General features: G+C 34.7%; 1 protein-coding gene across 2 annotated transcripts in view; it reads left to right on the forward strand.

Annotated features, from left to right (window-relative positions):
* NFXL1 (nuclear transcription factor, X-box binding like 1) overlaps positions 1 to 18596 on the forward strand; it is a gene marked incomplete at both ends in the record, with an annotated part of 42471 nt that overhangs the window by 12842 nt on the left and 11033 nt on the right. For both annotated transcript variants that reach the window (XM_084233649.1, XM_084233648.1), the window contains 7 exons: positions 4570 to 4660; positions 8314 to 8434; positions 8667 to 8826; positions 9527 to 9618; positions 14507 to 14528; positions 14932 to 15072; positions 18359 to 18525. In XM_084233649.1, coding sequence (XP_084089775.1) covers positions 4570 to 4660; positions 8314 to 8434; positions 8667 to 8826; positions 9527 to 9618; positions 14507 to 14528; positions 14932 to 15072; positions 18359 to 18525 — 794 coding nt within the window. The remainder of the gene's footprint in view (positions 1 to 4569; positions 4661 to 8313; positions 8435 to 8666; positions 8827 to 9526; positions 9619 to 14506; positions 14529 to 14931; positions 15073 to 18358; positions 18526 to 18596) is intronic.

The following is an 18596-nucleotide window of genomic DNA, read 5'->3' on the forward strand; positions in this document are numbered from 1 at the left end:
TTCAGGTGTGTTCTTTGCTTTCCACATGAAATACTAACAGGTATCCTAGATAAATCTTAATTGCTTGTATTAAGTTTGCTAGCTTCCTAAGGCTTTTAATGGCAAGGGTCTCTTTGTCCTGTGCATAGTCTTCTCTGTTTGGTTCTTGGATTATTTCTTTTCCCTGACTTTAAAAATTCCATAGCAGTGTTAGTGATAGATATTTGATGGAGAAGACTTAACTTTTATTGTTCAAATCTTATTTATAGGTACTTGATTCATTATAAGGTCAACTGAGTATTTTATTGAGTCTGTAGATTTGCAGTTTTTGAGTCCTTTTATCACTATGAATTATCCCCTTTCTGGTAAGATACCTTGTTTTTAAATGTATTGAAATATAGTTGTTAGGGGGAAAGGATGGCCTGAGCGAATTCCATACAGGCTTTGTGGATGCCACCCCCACTCCATCAAGACACTGGGAACTACAAATCCTGTGATCCCCAAAGGGAAGTTGTGAGAACTTAAGGGCAGAGTTAAGCAGCCATTTTCTCTGTTTGTAAATAAAACCAGCCATCTTAGTGGGTTTGGGGGCTCACTTGGCTCGAGCTCTTGGCCAGGCAGGTTTGGTCTCCGCAGGTCTTCTGGGATTCCATGTTGGCAGAATGGGTAGGATGCATTTAAGAATTTATCTCCCTCTTTTCTCCCTGAGTTGTACATTTCCTCATTTCCCATTCCCTTGTAAATAAACCTTTTGTTACCGTTTTGTGTGTGCCTGTGGTGTAAGTCCCTTTTAAGTGTGCGGGTGAAGGACCCACAGTCAGGCAACTTGTTTTAGAGCAGGCTTGCCCTATGACAGTGATTTCAACTTTTCTTTTATTTAGTGTTAATGCAGCGTATCTTCCATGTTTTCACTTTTAAATTATTCATATCTTTTATATTTAAGGTAAATTTTCTTTTATTTTTCTTTTAAGTAAATTTTCTTATAGACAGCAGTTAGATATTATTTTATCCAAATTAATAACCTGTCTTTTAATTTGAATATGTACCATATATCTTTAATGTGCTCTTTAAAGGACAGTTCAATTTAAATGTTTATTTTCATTTTTTAGAAATTTATTTATGCATACAAGAACTGGGATATAGGCCAGAGGTGTGGGGATGGTGAGAGGATTCACCAGAGACAGAGTGGGGAACAGAACAGGCAGACTGATTGAAATACACAGCTGAGGGGAGCAGTGGGTGAGGCAGGAGAGGTCTGCTGCGCCACGTGGGTAGCTAGCTTCCTGGCTGGTCAGGGATCGAACTCGTGATGCAGAAGCTGTGGATAGCGTTATAGGTTGTTTCTTAACCCCTTGTGCCACCAGGGAGGCCCTAATCATTCTTTTTTAATGTCTTTATTTCATTCTGATATTTTATACTCAGGTGCTTTATGAACCTTAAACACATTGTTTTTATTTTTGCTTTAAATAACATCTTTTAAAGAGTTTAAGAAAAATAAGAAAAACCGGTCTTTTATATTTATTATCAAGCTCATTATTTTTGATGCTTTTTATTCCATTTTTGTAGACTCAGGTTTCTATCTTGTTTAATTTTCTTTTCCTGGGGCCTCCCTGGTGGCGCAGGGGGTTAAGTACCGCACTATGAAGCCAATCCACATCCTCTGCAGCATGAGTTCGATCCCCGGCTGGCCAGGGAGGCAACCCACATGGCGCAACAGACCTCTCCTGACTCACCTGCTGCTCCCCTCAGCAGTGTATTTCGGTCAGTCTGCCTGTTCTGTTCCCCACTCTGTCTCTGGTGAATCCTCTCACCCCCCGCAGCTCTGGCCTGTACACCAGCTCTTATATGCATAAATAAATCAATCTTTTAAAAAAAATTTTTTTTTTCTTTTCTTGTGAAGACCTTAACATTGATGGTAGTGCTAGTTGTGAATTCTTTCAACGTTGATAAATATCTTTAGTTTTCATTTGTGAAAAGTATTTTCCTAGTTTGACAGTCTTCCCCTGTACTTTAAATATGCTGCTCTACTATGTTCTAGCTTGCTTTTTTTCTTTTTTTTCCTAGCGAAGAGTGGCTATGATTATTATCTTTATTCTTTTGCATTTAATTTTCCTGTGACTATTTTTAAAGATTTTTATCACCAGTTTTTAGCATTTTGCTGTGGTGTGTCTTGGCATAGTTTTTTCTAAGACTTCTCTAGTTTTTTTTTTTTTTTTTCCTTTAGCTTCTTGGATCTGTGGATTTATAGTTTTCATCAACTTTTGTGAAATTTTCAGTTTTCTTCAAATATTTTCCCGTTGTGGCCTTCCTGTACTCCAAAGACATACCTTGTGCTGCTTGAAGTTTTACAGTTCATGAATAGTCTATTTATTATTGTCCTTTTTATTTCTGTGCTTATATCTTAGCTTTTATAGCTTTATTTTCAAGTTTACTAATTTTCTGATCCACTTTGCATCCCATTCTGTGTTTATTAATCTCAGACATAGTATTTTTTTCATTTCTGAGTTGGATTTGTGTGTCTTTTTATGTCTTCTGTATCTGTCCTTAGCATGCTTATGCTTTCCCGAAACTTGCATATAGTGAATGTAGTCTAAACTTGCTGAATTTGATATCCTTGTCTGTGTCTATCATCTGTCATTTCTGGGTCTATTCTGTTAATTTTTCTCCTTTTGGTTATGTTTTTCTGCTGCTTTGCCACTAGCTAATTTTTGGTTAGTTTCTAAATATGTAAAACTGTATTTTTGGGGGTTGGATTTTTTTTTTTCCTGTATTTGAGTATGTGATTTTGTTAGGTGTGATCAGAATATCCCTTCATCTAGGGTCGTTTTGGCTCTAACACTGAGACAATAACTCTTCTAAGTTTACAGTTTGATTCTTACATTTTAAGAGATTCTTCCACTCTGAGAAACTACTCCCAGGTTTATTTAATTTCTGGAAATTGGTCTTCCTGCTCCTTCCATTTGCTTTTTCGGAGGTTTTGCACAGTTTCCTCTCAATAGATGTACACACCAATACTCAGTCAGAGATTCAAGGGATCGTGTCCGGAGTTCTCCAGTACTTTTCACTTTACTGCTGTCACTTCACAAATTCCACCCACACTGGCCTCTGCATTATGAATTTTGTCCACTGAACTTGTTAGAACCACCAGACTCCTTTTGTGATCTTCCTTGTGCTGCAGTCTGGAAACTTCCAGGTCTAAGTTGGTGCTTTTGTGGGACTCATCTTGTTTGTTTTTCTTCTCTTGGGATTACTGTCCTGTGCTGCCTTATTATCTGTTGTCTGAAATCTCTTGCTTCATGTATTTTTCTCTGATTTTCTAGTTATTTCAGGTGGGAGAATAAATTTCGCATTGTTATTCCATCGTGGTGAGAAATCAGTAATGTCTGAAGGCTTATAGAAGTCATAGACTGCATAACGTTTTCCCCTATTCCTGTGTTTGCCACACTGGCAAAACGATAGGTACATAGTTGGACCTAATAAATATTTGTCTAATTAAATGAACTGTTTTGATTTAAAATTTTTTTTTAAAGATTTATTTATTTATGCATAAAAGAGCTGGGGTACAGGCCAGAGGTGCGAGGGGTGAGAGGATTCACCAAAGTGGAGAACAGGTGGACTGAATGAAATACACTGCTGAGGGGAGCAGTGGGCAAGTCAGGAGAGGTCTGCTGTGCCATGTGGGTTGCTCCCTGGCCAGCCAGGGATCAAACTCGTGCTGCAGAGGCTGCGGATTGCTTCGTAGTGCGGTGCTTAATCCCTGAGCCACCAGGGAGGCCCCCAACTTTTTCTATAAAGTATTTTTTGAGCTATTTTTATGTATTGAAACTTGTTCTTAAATGGGGTGCAACTCTTAAGTTTGTCTAAGACAACTGTATTTCCTTTCCAAAATTTGGATATGTGAGGAGTCATATAAGGAGTTAGAATGGCAAGATTGACTTTATTTTTTTAAATTAAAATTTTTTTAATTGTATTTTTTTTTAATCGAGATAATTGTTTACGACATTGTGTAGGATTCAGGAATATAGGAAGTGGACTTTAAACAGTTGCCCTTTGTTGCTGAGCAAAAATTGGGATAGACCATGGATAGCTCTATTGCTCATATACATACTAGAAATCCAGCTTTCCATAAAGAAAACTTTAAGTAAATTGCCTATTCCAATCTAATTCCAGTTTTGCAAATAACTAGCCACATTAAACTGGTTTTATTTTAATTAAATTTTAGAAATGAATAGACTAATTGCCTGAAATGACTCTAGGGTCTGACCAAATCCATACCTTTTTTTGGTCTGTCTCTACATAGATAAGTAGTAATGAAATTACCTTTTGGAAATGTTTTAAGTCATAGAATAATTAACTGAAGCGCAAGAAAATTTAGCTTGATTTCATTGAAACAGGTCATTTAGTTTTAAACTTATAAATTCTTAATATAGCTATTTACAGGAGGGATGTTGATACTCTTCAGTACTTTTATTCTTTTAGTGTAAAGAGGTATGTTTTGCTTTCTTTAACTTTTATGAATAACAGGTGAATGCATTCATATTATGCATAGTTTTCCAATTACCTATTCTTTATATATTATTTTCACTTTAGTGTTGCCCTGGAAATTGTCCACCATGTGATCAAAACTGTGGACGGACTTTAGGATGTAGGAACCATAAATGTCCATCTGTCTGCCACAGAGGTAAAATCTAATGATAGCTATATTTTTTGTATTTGCATAATGTTTTATGGTTGACGCAGAGTTTTCATATTCATGTTCTTGATCCTTTAGCATCCTTAAGAGGTAGGGAAGAAACTAATATCCCTATATTATGGACAAGGATGTTGACGCCAAAGAGGTTTAATGACTTTCTCAGGGAAATATTTAGTCAAGTAGTATAGTCAAGATTTGAACCCAGGCTTCCTAAATAAGAAAGTTTCATTCTTTCTGTAACACCATATTTCCTTATTTTTCTCAACCTTCCCCACAAAGTTCTTTCTCCAGGTTTATTGAGGTATAGTTGATATAGCACAGTATAAGTTTAAGGTGTTTAGCATAACGACGTAAATATGGTGTGAACTGATTATCAAGTACGGTTAATATCCTTCATCTCATAAATAGAGAAAAAATGAGCAAAAAAAGTTGTTTTTACTTTTAGTGGGAACTCTTAGCATTTACTCTCTTAGCAGCTATTATATATACGTACGATAAGATGTGTATACTCTAGTCATCATGGTTAGATGATGATGGCTGTATATTAATTCTTAGGACTTATCTTATAACTGGAAGTTTGTACTTTTTAAACACTTTCATCCAGTTCTTCCTTCCCCCTCATTTTTTAATAATGTGTTCATGGGTTTTCATTTTTATCTTGAATTTTAGATATTTATATAAGATTAAATCTAGTAAGGGAAAGGTCTATCCTAAGATGGTAGTTCTTAAACTTTTGGTTCAAAGTTCCCTTTACAAATTTTTAGGCCCAAAGAACTTTTATTAATGTGGATTTTATCTTTTGACATTTATTTTACTTGAAATTAAAATAAAATGTAACAACACTTTATTCAAAAATAGAAATAATAAAATCATTACAGCTTAATACAGTAACATATTTTATAAAAATACTCATTTTCTGGAAAAATATTGAGTGAGAAGAATGGTAACGTTTCACATTTTTGCAAACGTCTTTAATGTGTAGTTTAATAGTAAATAGGAGGATTCACATATTTGCTTCTGCATTCAGTCAGTTAAAATATCACATTTCACGTAGCCTCTGGAAAAGGTCTGTTATATGCATTTGAGACCTCACAGACCACCTAAAAGTCTCAGAGGTGCCTAAGTTATGAGACATTGAAAGCTGAGTTAACTTGGAGCATGCTGATATGAAATAGAATATACTGATAGATGGCATGGGATAGTGGGAAGACTTGGTAAAGAGCTCCTGCTATGAGTCTGGATTCTGCCTCTTAGTAGCTTGATGACCTGGGACAGACTACTGTTGTGTTTTCCTTGTCTTTGAGATTTAGGTAGGTGCCAGATATGTCAGTTAATTTCTTAATCCTTTCAAAAGTCTTGCAAGGTGTATGACACTGCTATTTTGTATAATGAGGAAAAAGGCAGTGAAGCTATTGGAGCAAAGTCATAGAACGTAGTTGCAGGGTCAGGATGAACCCAAAGTTTAATGATATTTCCATTGCATAACATAGCCTGCATATTAGAAGCAGCATCAGATTCTGTTAAGCCCGTGAATATTTTCCTGTGGGTGTTCTCTGATTTGTTAGTTGCCGTAATTTTTTAGTTCTCATTATTACTAAAATGATTTTATTTCCTTTTACAGTCATAGTACATCACTGAACCATTAAATTTAAATTTCATTAACATTCTAAAGTTAGTAATTAATTCATTAAGTAAGTATCTTGAAGTATCTGCTAAGTACTAGGCGCTGGGATCACATGAGTGGTCAAAGTTGACCAGTATGTGCTCTTATGAAACTTTTTTTAAGTAATGAAAAATAGACTGTACTTATTAATAACCAGCATCAGGTCATAAGAAGGAAGTTGATTTTGTTGGGAAATGTATCTAAAAATAAGGTACTTTATGTGCACCAGAAAGAGGAGAGAGCTGGGCTTTTTAGCTGTTTTTACTTCTAACAAGGGTCAAATGGTACAATGTAACAGTACGGGTTTGAACCATCCTGGAAAACTTGGTGCTAAGGCCAGATACTGAAAATGGTGAGAAAGATGTGTCTTATCATCCATGTCATGGTAAATGTAGAAGGATGATCTAGCAAAGGAGCTTACACAAAATTTATGAAAGATCCTGTAGTAGAGTCAACTTTGAACATTTGTCAAGTCTAGTCAGATCTCAATGAATTTTCCTTTATTTTAAAGCTATTAAAAAATTAGATGTGTTTTTCAGATAATTTAGCAAATGATTATCAAATTTATTTGGTATTAAAAGGTTAAAATTTTGGCAAGATACATTTTAAAGTACAAATTTGATGATAGCTTTCCATACCTGATGTCACAACTTATTTCAGAACTACAGTGGTTGTGAGTTTAGTGTTCGCATCATATTAGATAAACAAATGAAGCATAATTTATAAAAGCTGTCATAGAAGTAGAAAACAGTGATCCAGTGACTCTAGTTAATAAATAATCTTGGTATAATTGGGCCGGGAAGGGATAAAACTCTACATCATAAAATATACAAAACAAATTATGGGTAGATTAAAGATTTAACCATTAAGGCTAAAAGTGTATACATTATAGATCACGTAGCAGAACATTATGACCTTAGAGTGAGAACTTTTTTTTGCAAAGAAAACAGTAAAAGCACAAACTTAAAAGAAAGCATTTAATGAATTTGGCTTCATTAACCTTAAAAACGTCAATGTAGCAGAAGATTCCATAAACTAAGTGAAAAAAACTGTCAGAGTGTGAAGATACTTGTGATGGTGGGACATAAACCAATTTTTAGAAATAGCAGTTGATGGTGTGAAGATATCTAAATGGCCTATAAACATGAAAAGTTGGTCAATCTCAAAAGTAATCAAGTTGATTAAAAGTTATTTTTACATACTATTTCACAGCTATCAGATACCAAAGAAGGTTAGCATCTGGTAATTAATACCAAGTGCTTACTAATGGTATGGAGAAATAGAAATTTTCACATACTGTTTATTTGACAGTTTGGAGTACAAGTTTGTAGACCCATATTAGGGAGAAAGTTGGCAGTAGCTGGTAAAGATAGCCACTCCTTACAACACACTAAAAGGAAAAATTATGTTATTTGAATAGAAGTATGCATAAAAATAAGCCAAGAAGATTATTATTCATATTAGATTTTCCAAAGACTTAAATTCATTTTGCTTGTACGGGTTTGAATGTGAAATGTATTAACTTTGTTGCTTAGAACAAAACTTGTAGCGAAGTTTAAAGAAAATTCAACAACTTTTTATTGAGGTAACAGCGTAGATCAAGAAAAATATACAAATCATGAGCACACAGTTTGGTGAATTTTTATAGACTGTATTTAACCATGTAATTAGAACTCAGATTGTTAAACAGAAAATTACCAACATTTCTAAAACCCTACTTGGATCCTTCATAGCCATCATCCTGATTTTTGAACATTATGCATTAGTTTTCCTGTTACTTTATGTAAATGGAGCCATATACTATTTACTCTGTGTCTTCTTTTGCTCAGTGTTGTGGATGTAAGGTTCATTCTTATAGTTTGTTCATTCACTTTGTAGAGTTTACCATTTCAAGTATACTAAACTTACCAATTCTACTGTCGAGGGGCATTTTGATAATGAAGGAAATTTTTTTTTAACTTGACTTTTTTTTTTTCAGGCAGTTGCTATCCCTGCCCAGAAACTGTCGATGTGAAGTGCAATTGTGGTAACACAAAGGTGACAGTACCCTGTGGCCGAGAACGTACCACAAAACCACCTAAGTGCAAAGAGCAATGCAGGTAAGTATGAAGTTTTGCAGAAACTTACATCTGGTCTCTTATAAAGTTAAATTCATACTGAATTTTAACATTGTTAGTATTTTAAATTTTGCTTTAATGTTTTAAAATATTAACATTCCAGTAAGCGTCATTCTTTATGGAATCAAAAGATATGTAAGATAATTGCACTTTAGATTAGATATAGTTGTTAAGTGATCAAAAGTAATTTTAAAAATTGTACTTTATGATTTAGTCGACCACCAACTTGCCATCATACAAGTCAAGAAAAGCATCGCTGTCACTTTGGCTCATGTCCACCATGTCATCAACCTTGCCAAAAAGTTTTGGAGAAATGTGGTCACTTGTGTCCTGCTCCATGTCATGATCAAGCATTAATAAAGCAAACTGGCAGGGTAAGGGAACACTATTATTAAGAGAATGCATTGCAGTGGGTCATACTTCTTAATTTTACAGCCATTCAACAAGCAATGATTAAGTATTTACTGTGTGTTAAGCACTTATTGTGTATTCAGGAGCTGGGATACAAAGTAAATAAAAAGTGTTTTTTTGTCTTAAGCTCACAATGTAAAAAGAGAAACCAACAAATATTTGTAAATAAAGTATGCTATGTTATAATCTTGATATAGATAAATATGGCAATCTTCCTTTATATATTGTGACTTAGGATTGTAGATGTCTCCTGGTTTCCTCAAAGATTCACATATTCATAAATTGAGTTTTTACTATGTGTGAAGCATTCTTCTAGCTGTTAGGCAACAGTGAACACAATAATGGAGATACATTCTACCTGTGAAAGCTGGAGTTTACAGTTGTGTTTTCTCAATCTCCTTTTGGTTTATGAGAAATGAAGGAGGCTGCCCTGCTTTTGTTCTGCCATTTAAAAATTTGAGTCTAGTTTTTAAATGTCAAGTGGGTGTGGATTGGAACAATTTTGATAGAATACAGATGGAATAAAATATATCAGAAGCACAGTTTGCTGAAAAGTTTCAGCCTGCTTGAGTCAAAAATACATGGAACTACTTTCTGAGATTTTTGTAATGGTCATATGACTTAATTCCTCTGACTTAAAATTGTCATATATTTTATTTGTAGCACCAGCCTACAGGCCCTTGGGAACAGCCTTCTGAGCCAGCATTTATTCAGACTGCATTACCTTGTCCTCCATGTCAAATTCCTATTCCTATGTAAGTATTATTAGAATTTTAACTTTAAAAAGTATCTTTTAGTTCAAAGTGTATCTAAGTCATTTTCCCCTTTTTCTTCGTTCAGTTCATCATTTTTTCAGGCTTAGTCTATAAACTAGTCTCTCTGTCTTCAGCCTCATTCCTTTCCAGATATATTTTACCAAAATCTGTTCTAGGTCTTGAATTTTTCGCTCCAGCTGGACTTTTATGCCCTTTTCCTTCACAGAATCTTGTGGTTAAAATTACAATAATACATCCATGATAGCATCATTTGTTTTCTGATTGATACCCAGGCTAACCTGTAAGCTCCTGAAAATAGAGAAAAGCTAGGTTTTAGTTAAGACAAACTTAAAGTTTGTATTTTCAGATGATGTTGTATATGGAAAATCATTAGGCTTCTCTCACAAAAACAATTTAATGAAGTGTTAAATGAGTTCAGTAAAGTTATAGGAAACATGATTAATTATATTAGTCAATTTTATTTCTATGCAATAGCAGTGAACAACATGAAAATGAAATTAAGAAAACAATTCATCTGATATCATCAATAGGGACAAATATTGTATTAATTTAATGAATGTAATAAATGCAAACTTTATACACTAAAAACTACAAAGCATTGTTCAAGGAAATTAAAGAACACCAAAGATTGTGTGGCACTTGGGGCAGGGAATAAAATTCAGAATCCGGAAATAATGACATTTATGGTCATTATGGTCATTTATGGTCAGTTATGACCATACGTTTATGGTCATTGATTGTTGACAAGAGGGCCAAGACAACTATCTAACAAATGAATAGGCATCCCCTGTACAAAGATGAGAGGATTTAATATTGGTAAGGGCACTCTCAAGCCCAAATTGATCAGCAGATTCAATGCCATCCCAATCACAGCTGACTTTTTTTGCAGAAATTGACAAGTTGATCCTAAAATTCATATGGAAAAATGAGGGAGAGACCCAGAAGAGCTAAAATAGTCTTAAAAGTGAAGAACAAAGTTGGAGGACTCACATTTTGTGATTTCAAAACTTACTACAAAGTTTTGGTAATCCAGAATATGCAGTAGACATATTGATCAATGGAACAAAATATATATATTCTCAGTGCAATCCTATCAAAAATTTAATGGCATTCTTCAAAGAAATAGAATAAACAATACTAAAATTAATATGGAATCACAGAAGACCCTGAAGAGCCAAACCAATTTTGACAAAAAAGAGGAAGAATGGCAGTATCACACATCTAGCCTTCAAACTTTACTACATAGTTATCATAATTGAAACAGCCTGGCACTGGAACAAAACAAACACACAAACAAATGGAATAGAATGGAGAGCCCAGAAATAAATCCACACCTAGATGGACAGTTTATCTGTGACAAAGCCAAGAATATACACTGGAGCAAGGAAAGCCTCTTTAACAAGTGGTGGGAAAACAGGACAACTACATGCATGAGAAACTAGACCACTCTCTCACACCATACACACAAAATAAACTCATAATGGATTATAGACTTGGATGTAAGATCTGAAACCATTAAATACATAGAAAAAATGGAGGCATGGCATGGGCTTCAAAGATGTTTGTGGATTGGTCTCCAGCAGCAAGGAAACAGTAAAATATAAGCAATTGGGAGTATATCAAACTAAAATATTTGCACACAATCTGACAAGGGGCTGATATCCAAGATCTATAAGGGAATTCATATGACACAACAAAAAACAAAAAACCCAATTAAGAAAATGGGCAGAAGACATACAGATGACCAACTGGCACATGAAAAAATGCGCACCATCACTTACCCTCAGGGTAATGCAAATCAAAACCAAAATCAGTTACCACCTCACACTTGTGAGAATGGGCCATATCAACAATCACAACAACAAAAGTAAATTAGTGGTAACCAGGGACTGGAGGTAAAGAGCCATGCAGTCATGATTATTAGAGGGTTTTTCTTTGAGTAATGAAAATATTGTAAGTTTAGGTAGTTTTGATAGTTACATAGTCTTACAAATATGCAGCAAAACACTGAATTGTACTCTTTAAAGTGTAAATTACATGTTTCCTAAAACAACATGTAATGGCCCTTCTAACTGATAAGTTTTCCAGTGGCGTATATAACAAAATTACTAAATATTCATTGAAAGATACAGTCACATAAGCTATCTGGTTAATACAGTTTCCTTTTTAGAGTAGATTATCTTGTGTGACTTCCCTTTTAAAAAATATAATATTACTTTTAATGATAATTTGACCATGTGGTAAAATTCTGAACATATTTGCTATATTTAGGGTACCTTTGATTTCAAGTTAGAAAATATATAATAGAAAGTGACATAGTGCATTTATGGCTTGCTTATTGAGACTGGAGATACAGCCAGCACCATAGTTGGCTAATCTTGTTAATTCAGTGGTACATCACAAGGGGCCCAATTCTGTGTTTCCATTTTATTAGCCTTTGTTTTCTTTGCCTCTGGCTGTTTGTCTTTCTGATAACTTCCCATCTAGACCCATCTATACTTGAAAGGTTCCAAAAGGAGGAACTCATTTGTGTTGTCTTCTATCATTTATCTTCCTTTTTTTTTTTTTTTTTTTTGGAGTGGGAAACTTTCCCAGATACCACATAGAAGAGCTCCTTTCACATTTCATTGGCCAGAATAGGATCCCAGGACTCTTTCTAAAACTAGTCCTTGGACAGGAAACCAATGTTTTTATTTTTAATTTTTAAAAGTAGACTTTATTTTTCAGATTTAAGTTAATAGAAAAATTTTGCAGAAACTACAGAGTTCTCATATCGTCTTGTCCCCACCCCTTATCTCCAACGCACTTACATGCACAGCAGTTTCCCGTATTAGTAATATCTTGGATTAGTATGCTATATTTAGTTATTTATTTTTTACAATTGAGAAGCTAATATTGATACATTATTTTTAACTAAAATCAATAGATTACATTGCTTACTTTTTTGTGTTGTGTGGTTGGTTCTGTGGTTTTTGACAAATGTAAATGTCAAGTATTCACTGTTATAGTATCATGCAGAATAGTTTCACTGCCCTAGAAATTCCCTTTGCTACATCTTTTTATTCCTAATCCTCTCCCCTTTGAGTCCCTGGCAACCACTGATTTTTTTACTGTCTTTGTAGCTTTGCTTTCTTCCAGTATGTCATATATTTGGAATCATATAGTAAGTAGACTTTTCAAATGGCTGCATTCACTTAGTAGTATGCATTTAAGGTTCCTCTATGTCTTTCCATGGCTTGATAGCTCATTTCTTTTTATCACTGAATAATATTGGATGTATGATATAATGCGGTTTGCTTATTCACTCACCGATTGAGGGACATTTTGGTTGCTTCCATTTTTTTCAGTTATGAATAAAGCTGCTGTAAACATTCATATGCAGGTTATTTGTGTACATACATTCTCACTTCATCTGGGCAAATGTTAAGGAGCAGATTATGGGTCATATGGTAAGCCTATGTTTAGCTCTGCAAGAAACTGCCAAATTGTCTAGTGAAGTGGCTGAACCATTTTGCATTCTCACTAGTAATGAATGACAGTTTTTGCTGCCCTTCATTCTGTCAACATATGCTATTGTCAGTGTTTAGATTTTAGCCATTCTAATAGGTGTGTAGTGGTGTCTCATTTCTCATTGGCAGCTCCCTAGTGATGTGATATTGAGCATCTTTTCATTTGCTTATTTGCCATCTATATGTCTTGGCAAGGTGTCTGTTCTCTGTTCAAATCTTGCCCATTTTTAAATTGGGTGGTTTGCTTTCTTACTGAGTTTTAAGAATTCTTTTTATATTTTGGATATATGTCCTATACCAGTTTTTCAATATACACGTTTTTCAAATATTTTTTTCCCAGTCTGTGACTTATCTTTTCATTTAAGTGGTCATTTAATACTTTTTAATTTAAATGTTCTTCACAAAGTAAATTTTGGTTTCAAGAGGTAAAATGTAACCATTTTTCTTTCATGGGTCATACTTTTGGTGTTGTATTTAAAAAGCTATCAACAAACTGACTGTGACATACTTTTTCTTCATTTTATAGCTTTACATTGCACATTTTGGTCTTTTTTCCATTTTGAGTTAACTTGTGAAAGGTGAAAGTTCTGTCAGGATTTTATTACGTGTGGATTTTATTCCAGCACCAACCATTTGTTGAAAGGGCTACCCTTTCTCCATTTAATTACCTCACTCCTTGTCAAAAAGCAGTTAATGTATTTGTGTGGTTCTTTCTGGGTGCTCTATTCTGTTTCATCTATTTGTGTATTATTTCACCAACACTACACTGCCTTGAACATTGTAGCTTTAGAGTAAACCTTGAAGTTTGGTAATAAAGTATAGATTTTTTCAGTACTGGATTTGCTATTGTGATTTTTTTTTTTTCTCTTTCCATGTAGTCCTTTAAATCAATTTACTGATAATCTGCAAAATAGCTTATTGAGGTTTTTATTGGAATTGTGTTGAATCTACACCAAGTTGGGAAGAAGCAGCATCTTAACAATATTGCATCTTCCTACTGGCAAATATGGAGTATCAGTTTAGATTATCTTTTGATTTCTTTCATCAGCACTTCGTAGTTTTTCTCACATAGATCTTGTATATGTTTTGTAAAATTTATACCTAAGTACCAAACTATTTCATTTTTGTGTGTTAATATAAATGATGGTACGTTTTCATTTTAAAATTCTACTTGTTCATTGCTGGTATATAGGAAAGCATTTTTATATATTAACTTTGTATCCTGCCACCTTTCTATAATTATTACTTGTATTTCAGATTATCTTTTATTCTTACTAAACAAGCTAGTAGAATTAACATCTTTATTTTATATATTCTTTTTAAAAAATTTGTGTTTTCATTTTACTTTTATCTTGCAGGATATGTCTTGGGAAGCATGAGGTGAGTTACAAGTTTTCAGTAAATTTGTAAAATATACCTCTTCTCACTTATAATTGTTAGAAATAACAAGTTCAGCATATTGTTATTTTAGTGTTGTGAAGAATACAGGAATTTGTCTACTAATATTTAAAATATACAGTGCTTTTATATGAGAGTTAGTTATGTTTTTTGCCTTCACTACAGAATTAATATATTCAATTTACCTTTTAAAAAGAGACTGCTTTGCTTCTTGGAATTCATTTTTTTGATAGGTTACCTGGTTTTGATAGTAACTTATTAGTGAAAAGTGTATTACCACACTTTTGCGAAACTCGTTGCCAAATGACAGGTACTATTGAAAAGTGGGACAAAAAGTTTTATATGTATATATTGTGCTAAGTTTTCCCTTTCTTGTTTTTTTAAGGTGAGTCCTCTACCATGCCATGCTGTAGGACCCTACTCTTGTAAGAGAGTTTGTGGACGAACCTTAGATTGTCAAAATCATACTTGTATGAAAGAATGCCACAAAGTAACTGAACCTGATGGCAGCACTGACAAAAACAAGGTAATGTCTTAAGTTGAATGTATATATGTTCATAGTGTACTTCAAACATTTTTTAGTAATTATGCCATAAATATTTTTCCATTTTACTCTAACTTTTCTTTCTTGCCTCCATTCCTTCTCCCTTGCCTTTCTCAAGACAATCAACTTTAATAGCTCGATGTGTATTGCTCTATATTTTGTGGTAGCTCGTAGTAATATTATTCCAATCTAACATTAGAACTATTTATATACTGGGCCTCCCAGTGGTGCAGCAGTTGAGCGCTGGGCTGCAAAGCTGCCCGCAGCCTCTGCAGCACCAGTTTGATCCCCGGCCACCAGGGAGGGTCCCACATGGCACGACAAGACCTCTCCTGCCGTGCCCACTGCTCCCCTCAGCAGTGTACTTCGGTCCTTCTGACTGTTCTCTCCCCACTCTGGCTCTGGTGAATTCTCTCACCCTCCCGCGCTTCTGACTGTACCCAGTGCTTGTATAAATAAATAAATAAATCTTTAAAAAAACAAACAAACTGTATACTGTACTAATTTTTCACCTAGGATTTGATTTTATGATGGAAGTATAGAAATTAGTGGGTAGCAATATTTCCCCTACTTCTGTCCATTTATAACTCTGAACTTAGAGTTTACCATCAGATGTTTTTCAAACCTGACACAAATTGATAGATAATGTTCACAATTTTAATAAATTCCCAGTCTTTTGTTGGCAGTAAATAGCATCACACATGTGGGGTGTGTTTATTTGTGTGTGAAATTTACTAAAAGCATTTTTTTTAATTGAGGTAACACTGGTTTACAATGTTGTTTGTATTTTAGAGATATAAGATCTCCTTCTTCAGGTGTTGTTACCAAACCACACCCACCAACAACACATCCCCATTCCATCCCCATAATCTGTTGTGCTCCCTCCCATTTTTACATAGTTGAACAGATCAAAGACATAGAAATATTGCTTGATTTCTTAACTGCATTTGTTCTTGTCACATAGCAAATCTTACATTTATCTTCAAAATGATTCTGAATCTGTTTCTCATAACCTCTACCATTAACATCACCATCCAAGCCATCATCACCTCTTACCTAGATTTCTATAATATTTTCCCTACCAGCCTTTCTATTCCCACTCTGACCTTACTATGTTGGCTAGAATAATTTTTTAAAAATGTTAATCAGGTGTCATCTCCCAGTTTTTAACATCAGTTACTTCCAGTTTCTCTCAAAATAAATTCCAAAGGTTCATGATGGCATGTGAGGCTTTACAACAATCTAACTGCTGACTACCCTTCCCATTGCTTCTTTCTTCATTCTTGCTGCTCACTTCTGTGACTGTGCTTGCTAATTTTTAAGCATTCCAAGTTTGCTCATACTGCAGAGCTTCTGCCCTTACTATTCCTTTTCTCTGGAACTCTTAAATTTTTATGACCCTCTCTCTTACATCACTAAAATTCTGTTCAAATATGAACTTTATCAGACAGATTTCCTCTTTATTACTATCACTTTCTCTTACCCTGCTTTATCTTTTTTTATGAGTATTTATTAAGATGTTCTCCTTAAATATAAATTCCTTAGGTCAGGGATCTCTCCCATCTTGGACATTCACATAAATATTGAATAAGTATTTGTGGAATTAGTGAGTATACTTTTTAAAATAAAAAATTAAAAGAAGGTTTTCATAATTTGAAACTTTTCAATGCTACGTGTGAGAAAGGGCTCAGAATTTTATTGACATAGTAACTCTTGTAATCAGGACTATACTTGGAAATGATAATAAAACATATTTAAGACTTAGTATTCATATCTGTAACTCTCTTATTTTATCTCATGTTCTGCTAGAAAAGCCTTTAACCGGGGCCTCCCTGGTGGCCTAGGGGTTAAGTCTCAGCGTTACTGCCACTAGTGCCTGAGATTGACCTCTGGCCAGGGAGCTAATACACATATGGTGCAGCAGACCTCTCCTGTCTGGTCTGCTGCACCTCTTAACAGTGTTTTCCAGTAAATCTGCTTGTTCTCCCTACTCTGTCTCTGGTGAAACCTTCCCCCCCACCCCCACAACACACCTCTGGCCTACACTCCAGTTCTTCTAAACAAACATTAAAAACAAACAAACAAAAGCCTTTAACCTTTAAAAAAAAAAAAAAAAGCCTTTAACCTTTATTAGTGGATGGATACTAGTTAAATTGTTAAATCACCAGAGCAGAGAGATAACTTGTTAATTTACATTGATGGCATTAATTTCTCGATTTTTTTAAAAATAAACTCACTTGGATTTTTTTAAAAGATTTGTTTATTTATTTATTTATTTATTTATGCATACAAGAGCTGGGGTACAGGCCAGAGATGCAGGGCAGCAGGGGGGAGGAAGGTGAGAGGATTCACCAGAGACAGAGTGGGGAGCAGAACAGGCAGACTGACTGAAATACACTGCTGAGGGGAGCAGTGGGCAAGCCAGGAGAGGTCTCCTGGCTGGCCGGGGATCAAACTTGTGCTGCAGGCTGTGGATTGCTTCATAGTGCAGTGCTTAACCCCTTGAGCCACCAGGGAGGCCCTCAATGTGTTTTAATTTTGGTCATTGAAATACACTAAAAAAAAAATTAACCTGCTGATGATTCTCCTTCCTCCCCTCTATATGTTTCTTTTTAACAAGATAATGTTTTGGGAATTTTTATTTATATATTAACAGTTGTTGATTTTACTCTTTTTTTAATGCCAATGTTCTTCAGGAAGTAATTTACATTTTTAGTAGTGATACTTCATGTAATCAAGACCATTTTAATGGTGAAGTAGTTCAATCAGGCTTATAGACAAAAACTTTGAATTATGGTCATATTGGTAATTTTGTTGTTCTTTATTTTGTATTTTTTTTTTAAAATAAGTGAAGGTGTGTACAATTTTTAAAAAATCCCTAAGAGGGCCTCTCTGGTGGCGCAAGGGGTTAAGCACAGCATTATGAAGCTATCCACAGCAGCTGCAGCACAAGTTCAATTCCTGGGCGGCCAGGGAGCTACCCACATGGTGCAGCAGACCTCTCCTGTTTCACCGCTGCTCCCCTTAGCCGTGTATTTCAGTCAGTCTGCCTGTTCTGTTCCTCCCTCTGTCTCTGGTGAACTCTCTCACTCCCCACACCTCTGGCCTATACCCCAGCTCTTGTATGCATAAATAAATCTCTAAAAAAAAAAATCCCTAAGAGCTGCAGAAGCGCTTTTTTGTAATGGGATATAGAAGTTCTATAGCTTTAAAATATAGAATATTAGACTCCTATATTTAGGTGATTTATTTCCTTGTTATTTATCAGGCTGGCCCAGAATGTCTTAAGTGTGAGGAAGGGTGCTCTAAATCACGACCACTGGGTTGTCCTCATCCATGTGTTTTGCCATGTCACCCTGGAGAATGTCCCCCCTGTGTTCAGATGCTTAGAATAAAATGTCACTGCAAGATCACAAGCCTATATGTGGAATGTAGGTAAGTAGACTGAAGAAATATTTTTGCCTTACAAAAATTATTTTAACTTTTTTTTTTAATAATTTAATCTG

Source organism: Talpa europaea (assembly GCF_964194135.1).
Source record: "Talpa europaea genome assembly, chromosome: 5".
In the NCBI taxonomy this organism is placed as follows: domain Eukaryota; kingdom Metazoa; phylum Chordata; class Mammalia; order Eulipotyphla; family Talpidae; genus Talpa; species Talpa europaea.